This window comes from Muntiacus reevesi, chromosome 6 (genome assembly GCF_963930625.1).
Source record: "Muntiacus reevesi chromosome 6, mMunRee1.1, whole genome shotgun sequence".
Taxonomy (NCBI): domain Eukaryota; kingdom Metazoa; phylum Chordata; class Mammalia; order Artiodactyla; family Cervidae; genus Muntiacus; species Muntiacus reevesi.
This window is the reverse complement of record NC_089254.1, coordinates 82,870,289-82,882,485: the sequence shown is the minus strand read 5'-3', so window position 1 is coordinate 82,882,485 and position 12,197 is coordinate 82,870,289. Positions and strand designations below refer to the sequence as shown.

General features: G+C 39.5%; 1 protein-coding gene across 3 annotated transcripts in view; it reads left to right on the top strand.

The window, feature by feature from the left end:
• Positions 1 to 12,197, top strand: part of SLC13A1 (solute carrier family 13 member 1) — a 108,392-nt gene that overhangs the window by 57,355 nt on the left and 38,840 nt on the right. For all 3 annotated transcript variants that reach the window (XM_065938673.1, XM_065938674.1, XM_065938675.1), the window contains exons 8-10: positions 4,738 to 4,857; positions 9,649 to 9,747; positions 10,134 to 10,235. In XM_065938673.1, the coding sequence (XP_065794745.1) occupies positions 4,738 to 4,857; positions 9,649 to 9,747; positions 10,134 to 10,235 (321 nt within the window). The remainder of the gene's footprint in view (positions 1 to 4,737; positions 4,858 to 9,648; positions 9,748 to 10,133; positions 10,236 to 12,197) is intronic.

The window sequence follows — 12,197 nt, the reverse complement described above, 5'->3', positions numbered from 1 at the left end:
CCTGAGACTTTGCCTTTTCTGTGTAAAAGAAAAATATAATACATGCTTGCAGGAATTTTGTTAGAATTAAACGTGCTTAACTCATTCCTGCCCCTCTGCCTGACCTCTAAGACTTGAGGTGCCCCGGGTGTATTTCCTTTTCCACTCATCTCCACTGATTCCTGAAATTGACACACCCATTTCCATGGTTTCTAAAGCTACCTGTATGTGGGTAACCATCAATTTCACATCTCTAACTGCTCTCTCAATTCCAGACTCATCTATCTGACTGACTACCCCCACAGCCACCAGGGAAGCTAAAGGTCACCTCCCATGAACACCCTCACAGCGGCGTTCCAATCCACCAGCCTGCTCTTCCCTCAGATTCATGTCAGTGAATAGCTCCTTTTCCTACACTGTATGCCAAATATTTGTAAAATCCACTGCCTTCTCTTCATCTATGCTGCTACCAATCTAAATGAAGCTAAAATTGACTCATCTCCCTACTCCTCTGCAAACCCGCCTTGGTCTTCTAACAGATTCCGTGTGTATGTCTCCTACTGCTATGTTGCGGCTACGTCACTTCAGTCGTGTCTTACTCTGTGCGACCCCGTCCCTGGGATTCTCCAGGCAAGAACACTGGAGTGGGATGCCATTTTCTTCTCCAATACATAAAAGTGAAAAGTGAAAGTGAAGTCGCTCAATTATGTCTAACTCGTCGCGACCCCATGGACTGCAGCCTACCAGGCTCTTCCGTCCATGGGATTTTCCAGGCAAGAGTACTGGAGTGGGGTGCCATTGCCTTCTCCGAAGATTACCATAAACTTAACAACTTAAAACAGCAGGAATTTATGACCGCATCACTTCTGTAGGTCAGGCATCTAGGCATGGTTTAGCCAGGTCCTTTGCTTAGCTGAAGTCAGGGTGCCAACGGGGTCTGCGATGTCCACAGAAGCTCAGAGTCCTAGTTCAGGGTCATCTAGGTTGTTGACAGAATTCTCTTCATTGTGTTTGAGTCACTGAGGTGCCCGTGTTATTGCAGTCTGTTGGCATAAGGTCACTCTCAGCAACTAGAGGATACCTCAGGATCCTTACTAGATGCCCCCCTTTCTTTGGCATCTGGAAGCCAGCAGGAACAACTCTCTTTTAAGGGTTCCCTTGAGTAAGTCAGGCCCTCCTAAGATAATCTCTCTTTTGATTAACTCAGAGTCAGTCCATTGATGGGAACCTCTGCAAATTCTCTTCACTCTGCCCATTAAAGAACTTAGTCTCAGGAATAAAATCTCACCGTCTTTACAAGTTCTGTCCACATAGAAGGGGAAAAGAATATACTAAGTATGAATATCAGGGGCAGGATTCTTGGGGGTCATCATGGAGTTCTGCCTACTACACTTGGTTTCACTCTTGTTACCATCCATCTTGACAATCCATCTAGCTAATATGTTTTATGAAATTCATAAATTTACACAGACTTTAAATTAGATCATGCCACTAGCTTACTTACTATGTTTCTATTACTCCTAATTGCATTAGTGAAAGTGAAAGTGTTAGTGACTCAATTGTGTCTGACTCATTGCACCCCTATGGACTCCTCTGTCCATGGATTTCTCCAGGCACGCATACTGGAGTGGGTTGTCATTCCCTTCTCCAATTCAGACCCAGAGATTGAACTTGGACTTCCTGCATTGCAGGCAGATTCTTTACCATCTGAGCCACCAGGGAAGACCAATGGCCTTAGTATCAAAATCCAAATTCCTTCTGATGGCCTCCATGGCTATATATGAACTGACCCCTGGTGGCTACTTCTTGGACTTTATTTCATGTGACTGTGAACTTAGCTCACCACACACAGCCACAATGGTCTTCTGTCTAATCCTCAAACATCCTAAAATCATTCCTACCCCAGGGCCTTTGCACTTGATATTTCCTCTGTCTGGAATACTATTTCCCAGTTATTTACATGACTGGCTCCTTCTTGCCATTTAGATCTCATCTCAAATTTCATTTTCCTTGGTCATACTATGTAAAATTTCTCCCTCCACCTAATCTCTTTTTGTCACACTATTCTGTTTTATTTTCCTATTCATTATATGCTTACCTGTTTTTCTGCCTGTGTTCTTCATTTAATGTAAACTGTGAGAGCCTGAACTGTGTCCATCTAATTCACAGCTATATCCCCAGTAGCTGCAAGAGTACCCAGCACACGGTAGACACAAAACATAGTGTCAGGTGAAAGAAAAGGATTCCATCAGAATTAAACATAGTTAACATGGTTTGTGATAGAGGAAATCTCTATTTGCTTTAGACAGATACTTGCAGTCCCTTCATTTACGGACTAGACATGCATGCATGCTCAGTCATGCAATCATGTTCAGTTCTTGTTACCCTACAGACTAGAGCCCTCCAGGCTCCTCTGTCCATGGGATTTCCCAGCAAAATTACAGGAGTGGGTTGCCATTTCATCCTCTAGGGGAATCTTCCTAACCCAGGGATTGAATCCGCATCTCCTGCATTAACGGGCAGATTCTTCACCTCTGAGCTACCAGGGAATCCTGTTATGGAATATGAAGGAAGTGGGAAAAGAACCACCACTGTGAAGCTAATCCCTTCTAGGGTGCCACTCATTCCATTTTCATTCAAAATATTTACACCTCATAGTGTTTACTTTCTTACTACTGAACAAAAAAAGGAAGGAAAAAGAAAAAAAAAATCCCAGAGTTTAGCTTTTTTAAACTTTCATTTTTCTAAATGGCCTATCCCTCCAGGCAAAAATTCTGAAAAGCCCCACTTCCCTCACATCTCACAGAACTTTCTGCAATGGATGGGGAGAACAACGCAGCCTAATTTCCAAGTATGAGCTACAGATGGTGAAAAATGAAACTGGGTTTGGGGCATTGTTTTGAGCCTAATCCATGCAGCATTTCTCATTGTCTCTAGGCTGAACAAAATAACACAGGCCACTGACCTGTAATCCAAGTCTAATAAATTGATGGAAGATAAGCTTAAGCCCTTTCTCACTTATTTTCCAACTGAAAACACTGTTTGTTTTTTTTTTTAAGCAGACAATTCTCTATAGAGTCTCATAGAGCTGGTAAAGCATTTTTTTTTTACATTCATCAATTTTATGCATTCTTTATCAATTTTTACTTGTCATTTGCCACTTTCAAGTGGCACAACTGAGCTTCCCAGGTGACTCAGTGGTAATGAATCCACCTGCCAACACAGGAGACTCAGGAGACGTGGGTTCGATCCCTGGATGAAGAAGATCCCCTAGAGTAGGAAATGGCCACTCACTCCAGTATTCTTGCCTGAGAAATCCCATGGACAGAGGAACCTGGCAGGCTCCAGTCCATGGGGTCGCTAAGAGGTGGACATGACTTAGTGACTAAACAACAACAGTAACAATGGCATAACTATATAAGCTAATCATAGGATCTCTTCAAGGTAGATAAAATCATCCTCAAGTTGCCAGTGCTAATTCTAGGACCCAGGGACATCAACTCATAGAAACTGCAGACAACAAGAGAAATCTGCAGTTTTGAAAGCTTAATTTTGTTTTTTTTTTTTAAACAGCCTTTACATTTCTTAGGAACCAGGCTAAAATAGCAGTGTTCTAAAATAAATAAGTTTGGCTTATGTTGATGTGTGTAGCATGAAACATCTCATTTATTTACATGATCTTTTTTAAGTGGCAAAATACAAAGTGTGATCTAAGTAGAAAAAAACACTGAAAATCTAGCATCTCTATTACATTCTCTCTATTTTGTGATTTCAAACATAATAAAAATATGTGAATGGTGTTTTTTTTTTATTAATTCTGTATTATTTTCTGTACTTTTCTCATTTCTGACTCTGTGTTACTGCTTCAAGAAGAAAAATTAAAGATAACTATTTCTCAGATTTCCTTTTCCCCACAGTCATAAAATAGATAACTATATGAGAATTTAGACTACATTTCAAAACAATGAATGTGAGGTTACCAAAGAAACTGTGCTTGTACCTGATGTTTTTTGTTGCTACTGTTTTATTATGCGAGCTAGAAAGCTGAAAATAATGAAGAGGGTTAATGGAAAAGTTGATATTTTTCACAGGGCTTTTAATTATTTTTATCTGGTCCTGATTTATTCCATTTGAGCCCCAAAGTACTGTCTAATTCTAGGAAGAAAGGTCTAGAATATGTCTGATAAGATGGTTGTAGTTGCTTTGGGGCAGAAGAAACAAGAGGGGAAAACAGCTTTGAGGGACAGTGTGGGTCAGATCAGAGTCCCTTCAGAGTCCGGGTTGTCAGCTCCCAAAGTGAAATGGTAATGGACACGTGCTGTTCTCTTAAGTTAATTTGCACCTGTTCCCAGATCTGCTTGTTTGTCTTTCTTCACTCATGTACTGATGATTTGAATACAAATAACAAAACACACACACCCATGTATACCCATTTCTCGTGCAATTCCGTGAGTACTGTGCTAGGTTCTTTGGCAAACACTTTCTTAAAGATCGAATAAAGGGAGCAAAAGTCATAACATATCTGCTCTCGCTTTTGTGAGAAGCATGAATAACCATGCAGTGACAGAATCAAGAGGTGAGAAGCAAAGCTAACTCCTGTATTTAGTAGGGAATATCCCACCCCCACCCCCCCGACACACACACACTTCTTTCCTGGCTGCTATCGCAGGAAAGACGGGAAGTGTTGCTTCTCATAGACCGTCAGAAACGATTCCACTTGTACTCCTCCCGTGAACACGTTTCTGTATTCTCACACAGGCGCTATCCTGACTGCCGCTGCATCAACTTTGGATCATGGTTTATAATGTCCTTCCCGGCTGCCATTATTATTCTCCTCTTGTCTTGGATCTGGCTTCAGTGGCTTTTCCTAGGATTCAAGTGAGTACATATTCCATGTTAATCAGATCTTTATTTATTGGTGTCTGGGTTCCATGTTCTCAGCCCCTCATCCAGGGCTTTTACACCTATTTCATGCCTGCTGCATTTCTGCGTTTCTCTTTCCCACAAAACTGATACGTATGAACACATGCATTATGGATACTCTAGAATATCATCTATGGAAGAGAATTTGTAGACAGAAACTCTATCTTGGTCTCCTCTGATCCTAAACCATTAAGATTAATAAGCCAGAAGGACATATGAAGCTCATTATGGTGAGGACTTAGCCCACCTGTTAAAGCAGAATTTTAAGAAACTTTGCTCTTATTTTTGGTTTAATGTGTGGATTTCCTCAAGCTATCAAGTAACTTTAAACTGTAGCATTCAGAGCTTCCTGTTTCATCCTAACATTGTACTAACATTGACATGCCCTTGAGAAACTAAAACAAAAATCTGAGCGCATGCTCCGTGGAAAGAACATTGGATTGAGAATCAGGAAACCAAGGACAAAGTTGTGGCTTCTCACAAGACAGATGAGTGATCTTTGCAAGTCTTGACCCCTTCTCAGTCTCAATATCTTCAACTAAGTCAGTAGAATTTAACCGGAAGATCGGCAAGCTCACTTGCAACGCTGTAATTCTAATATGGATGGGCCCTAGTTGAACATAGAGAAGTCAAAGTAGGAAACACTGATCAATCAAGAGCCAGAGAATTTGCAGATGTTACCTTAACTGCGACTGAAATTAGTGGTTCATAAGTATCAATGAGTTACATGACTCAAATGCCTGGCAGAATTTAAAATTATGCAGGATTCTACAGCAAGATCTAAAATGCTGCTTCAGAGAGTCAACACATATAATAATACCCATAAAGAAAGGGGAAAGGACTGTTTATCAAACCTTCAGGAATTTTTTCATGGAAAAATAAACCAATTCAACTTCATTTTTTTTTTTGTGGCCACCCTGAGAGGCATTTTCGCAACCAGGGATGGAACCCACACCCCCTTCAGTGGACGTGCGGAATCTTAACCACTGGACCTCCAGGGAAGTCACTCAACTTTATAAGGTTTTCTTTAAATAACTTCAAGGACTTATGAATGAAACAGCATGTTATTCACTGCAGGGGAGTCTGAAGTCAGCTTTCTGTACTTCCTCTGAACAGCCAAACACTCCTGTAGAGTCGTGTTCCATACCCGTGCCCACATTTCCCAAGCTTCATCATGTAAGGACTCACATTCTTCTCTCTCCATTCCTCTTCCTGGTTTTTCTCCAGAACTGCCAGTTTTGTTAGCAGTGGGGAGAAAGTACTGATGGTTTTTTGAACAATCTATTTGTCCAGATTGCGGGAGCAGTGTGAGGCCGCGCTCCTGCTGGAGCCAATGTGTGGAATGTCACTGCCTACGGCAGGTGGGCATCAGAGGGAAGAGGCCAACTGCATACTAAATGCCCCTTCCTGGAAATCCAAGCCTTTGGGGGTCTATTCAATTGCGCAGGTAACAATACAGAATGCAGGGGACTAGAATCCCAAACCAAAGGAGAAAGCATCTGGTCTCAGATCCACAGCTGTTTTGTTCTTTTTTTGCTACATATAATGACTTTATAAAATATGTAGGCGACCTTATCATCATTTTGAATGGGCCCACCACTTAAAAAGGAGAAATTAAGAAGATAATGGGCAGAGGCACTGAAATGTGTTTCTCCGGGAGGAAAAACATCCTGTGAAGTGCATATATTAGCCAAATCCATAAATAATGATCAGTGGCATGTTGAAATAGTCCCCTTGCTGTCCAGTGTTGGTTACACATGGCACAGATTTATGCTCCAGCTAATTTTTCAGTGTCCTTTTCGGTCTGCCAGAGACCTCCACAGGTCTGGTATTCACCTCCAGAGGTTTTAGATCAACAAACAGAAATGATCAGCCCCTCCCCTGGCAGGCCACCAGACATTCTGATGAGCACACTGGGTGTTAACACAGTTAACTCACCCATTATAAATGACCCCAACCTATTTGGGAAGTGAAGCTCATCTGTCAGTGCCACGGGATTTATTTCAATGGAGAGGCTGATGCATTGCAATATGCTTCATCAGTTCCACTGCGAAGGCATTAACCTTCATTTGTAGCAAAGACGCTTTGGATTTTGACTTAACTATTGATCGTCCCCAAGCAAAGTGACACAGTACACAGGCAGTCTACTGGGTAGAAAACAGTTTCTAAGGAGACTCATCTTTTCTTTAACTCTATTTTTTTTTTTTTAATTCTATTGATGGCTCTCAAGGCGGTCCACAGATTAGTTTCTTTTAATGGTAGAATTTATATTCTGACAAGAGGAAAAATTTGAAGACTGGCATTAGTCAATCATTTAATGGAGGCTATAAAAATTATATATTACTTTTTTGATCTTAAATGCAACAATAATCATCTAATCATGTTCACTGGGTGGAGGGGTATATGTGGGTGATAATGAATATGTAGGATGGATGACTTAAGAATTGAGGAATTTCTGCCCCTACAAAGGTAATAACAGTCCCAACATATCTGAGTAACAGAACTGCAGAAAAATAAATATAACGTCTCTTCATGTGATAACTGCCCTCCTACCACAGTCCTCATCTCATCTACTCTTTCATAAATAGCCATGCTTATCCTCAGCAATTTTACAAAAGAATATGTCCTTGCTTCCTTTCTTTTTTTAAAAACTGCTTTATTGAGGTATGCTTGATATACAAAAAAACTGTAGCTACTAAATGTATACAAAACTTACTGTGTTTGGAGATAGTCATACACGCACGAACCCATCATCATTATCAATGCCATAAACTTATCCATCACCCCCCAAAGTTTCTCCCTACCCCTTTTGCTTTTCCCCCCCTCCTTTTGTAATAAAAACTCTTCACGTAAGATCGATCTTAGCAAAATTTTAAGTATATAAGGCCTTATTGTTCATCATAGTCTCTATTTGTACAGAGATATCCAGAGCTTAGAGGAGGGCGTGGCAACCCACTCCAGTATTCTTGCCCAGAGAACCCCATGGACAGAAGAACTTGGAGGGCTATGGTCCATAGCGTTGCAAAGAGTTGGACACTACTGAAGCAACTGAGCAGAGAGGCATCCAGAGCTTACTTATTCTGCATAACTGAAACTTCGTACCCTTTAGCCAACATATCCTCATTTCCTCTTATCCTAACCCTTGGAATACACCATTTTACCTCTACTTCTATGTGTTTAACTATTTTAGATTCCACATATAAGGAAAACCATGAAGTATATGCTTCTCTGTGTCTGACATTTCATTTAGCATAATGTTCTCCAGGTCCATCCATATTGTAGCATGTATCAGTGCTTCATTCCTTTTCATAGCTAAATAATATTCCACTGTATATGTGTGGAATAGTTTTTATTCTTTTTTCTTATCTGTTTGTCCATCCAAGGACATTTGAGTTGTTTCCATATCTCGGCTGTTGTGAATAATGCTGCAATGAACATATGAATGCAGATATTTCTTAAAAATGTAGATGTCAGTTCCCTTTGGATATTTACCCATAAATGCTTCCCATACCAACATATAACACAATCAAACTGAGCTACTCATACATTCCAAAAGATAATCCACAAGAATCTGGCCAGTTTTCCATTTGTTTCTTCCTCTGGAGGGATATGTTTAAATCAAGATTTAGAGCAACACTTCACAAAATGCTGTTCAAGGTTTTGAAGACCCTGGACTTCAGGATACAAGAATTAGTGACGGGAGAAGGGGGTCACTAAAAGTAAGCAGCTAAGAGAAATAGAGACTGGCAGTTACTGTTAGAAGTAAATGGAAGATGAACTGGTTGATGCCATTAGGACATAAGGAGTAAAGGAATGCAAAGGAAAATGTAATAGAATTGGTTTTACTTCTGAATATAGACCTAGTTTGGACTCTGTTCATGATCAGTGTATGTGACTTGTGTGCCTAAAGTATAACTGGAGTTTAGCATATTGTGTGAAAATTGATGGATCTAACAACCATCTCGTAAGCCTGACAAAGCTAGAGTTAATGAGTCAAGTGTTTACTGTGTATGCCAGTGTTTAGAATTACTGCCCCCCCCAAAAATACATGCTACAGCCCCCCACTGTCTAATAATTCTCACTAGTGAGATAAAACTTTTGTATGAAAATTAACAATCGCACTTAAGAAATATATTAAAATATTTAACCAGTCAGGTATGTACTAAAGTATTAAATTAGAGATGAGTGGCAGGTAGGAAAATTCCAGTGATGTCAAATAACTTGGAAAAGGAAGAGCTTAGCAGATAATGTCATGGAAGGTATGGAATGACAGTTAGGCATCAAAAATTAAACAAACCAGGAAAAAACAGAAAAGAGAGGGGAGGAAATTCAGAGCAAGAGGCAGAAGTATAGGCAAAAAGCACAGGTTTTTGTTATTAGTGGGGAGCTTGATATTTTCTGACACTTTCACACACATATCTTCTATAAAGGGAAAATTCCTTGCTTAACAAGCTTAATTATTCTTTTTAAATTAATTTATTTTAATTGGAGGATAATGACCTTACAATATTGTGGTGGTTTTTGCCATACATCAACATGAATCAGCCATAGGTGTCCATGTGCGCCCCCAATCCTGAATCCTCTTCCACCTCCCTCCACACCATATCCCTCTAGATTGTCCCAGAGCATTGGCTTTGGGTACCCTGCTTCATGCAGCAAACTGGCACTGGTCATCTGTTTCACATATGGTAATATATATACGTTTCAATGCTGTTCTCTCAAATAATTCCACACTGTTCTTTTTAGCTTTAAGGAGATGTTCCAATGTGGCAAACCCCCAACAGCCAAACAAAAAGCCTGTGCTGCATTTATTAAACAAGAATATCAAAAACTTGGACCAATAAGGTAAGATACACATGTCCATAGACACAAACACACCGAGGGATGCAGCTTATACTGCAAGTATTTGTTTAAAGACAAATATGTGCATAATTGTCTATTGTGCACTTATTACACTTGATAAGGGCCCCAAGTGTTCTAACCTTTATAAATATAACTCCACATGATAAAATACAGACCATGTCTAACTAAAACTTACCAGATAGAAGGACAAGAAGCTAAAAGGCCCACGGAGGGGTAAAGCCCCCTTAGAAGTTAGAACTGCAGATGCTCTTAAATAATTGATACATCCGGTTTTTATAGTGTTTGCATTCTCCCTGACAACAGTTCAGGGAGCTTCTACAAATGTTCCGACTGAGAAAATAAATGAAAGGATTGGAATTTTCCCACAGATATCAAGAAATTGTGACCTTAGTCCTCTTCATTGTAATGGCCCTGCTATGGTTTAGCCGAGATCCTGGATTTGTCTCTGGTTGGTCTGCGCTTTTTTCAGAGTAAGCATTACGTGTTATATCTATCACCTGCTGTTTTATACTCTGCTTTTCTCCTAAGTGGTTCCTATGACTCTGAAAGACTGTATGAGATTTGCTTTTCTTCCTTTCCATTGAAAAGGTTTTTAAAATTATAATCTTTTCAGGAAAAAAGCAGTGATAAAGAATGAAATTTAGGGTAAGGCAATAAGCCCAGGAACCAGACTGCCCTGTAACTAAAGATAAGGCTTCTTCAGACAAGACTATCTTCTTCCTTACAAAATTAGAAGGATAATTTGCAGGAAAGCCATGTTTTAAGATCATCAGGAGTATAGTCCTTGGAGTCGCACTGCTTCGGTTCTATTCTTGACTCTTCCACTTACTTTGGGCAAGTCACTTACCTCTCAGTTTCTCCATCTGTAAGCCAGGGCTAATAATAGCACTTAGAATAGAGCTGTATTCTTCCCACGAGAAGTGCAATAAGTGTCTATTATGTGGACTGAATACCACTCAGGGCCTCTTAAAAACCTGATATGAGTTCATATTCTGTGATTTTTGCCAATCTGTTTTTATTTCTACGAAGGGTTATTTATTTAGTTTAGATTTTGTCTTTTCCTCTGTTGATGTCCGTTTTTGTATTATTTCCCTATAAATCTATCCCTGCCCCTATTTTATAAATAAGGAATTCCTGAATAAGCAAGAAGACTGACTTTGCAAGCTACTGTTAGAAGCTGGGTCAGAGTTAAGCTTATCTGTCAGTGATTTCTATCCCAGCAGACACTGCTGAGTCATGTGAAGTGAGGGGGAAGATTGTAGAATAATTTGCTAAATTGAGGACCATCCTACATGTCCATATAAATACCTTGGTTTGAGATTCACGTTTCTAAATCTGTCTTTCACTGAAGTCCTCTGTAGCCTAAATTCAGCAGATCTATGATTTGAACTTCCTGTCTCACATCCCCCCACAAAAATCCATGTAGTGGGGGTAGAAACTAAAAACGTTTGAGTCAAATCTATTCTGCCCACACGGATTGAAGAAATTCTTGCATCAGAGCCTTCTGGCTACATAGGTATTGCCAACACTTTTTAAAGCCGCCAAGCGTGCTGGCCAATTCCTGGTGAGCACACGAGTGCCCCAGTGCAGCGTGGCGCATGTTTTCAAGGATCAGCTGCAGCTTCATAGGCTTTTTCTTTCCATTAGGGTGAAAATTTCCCATTTCAAGAAGTCTAAACAAAAGGCAATATCCAATCACTTATAGCAAGCTGTTCATAGCAAACTTTGTTTAATAGTTTGATTAAACTTTTTGGTTTTGTAATAAGACCTAGACCAACAGAAAAATAATTCTTCCCCCTTTTAAAAATGCCACTCCCGTCACTCTAGGTGGGGAGAGTCCTAAACACCAATGCGTAAAAACCAAATGAAATCAGACAATGGCTAATAAAAACCAGGCAGAAACCCCAATAGGAAATTCAATATAATCAGTTTCTAATTCTCCTCCTTATGCGAAGAAAATAAAACTCAGATGTTTTGTCTGTAGCAGGAAAACAAAGTGTATTTGCTTTGAGGAGGCACCCATGTTGTCTCAAATTCTGAGAGAAAACAATAAGAAAAGAAAAAAACTTTGAAAGAGGAAGAAATTTGCATATATACATCTAATTGGCAATTGTGTTTTTAAATTGCCAGAGCAAATAAAATTTACCTAAACTTAATATTTTGTAATATTGAGACAACCTTAGTTCATAATAAACTAAATATAAACTGATAATAGCTTAAAAATTCTTTTAAAGAACAGTTATTTCTGTATTTATGGTTTGATTTTATATGAAGTATGTATACTCTAGAATATGTTTGTAATGTAGACATTTAAGACATTTAGAGTTTCCAAAGCTAGCATGATAAATCAAGATTTATTGCTACCACCTCATGTTTTCATTCCATCTGTTTGAACCTGGAAAGATTTCAATATGTCTTTTCATATAAAACAA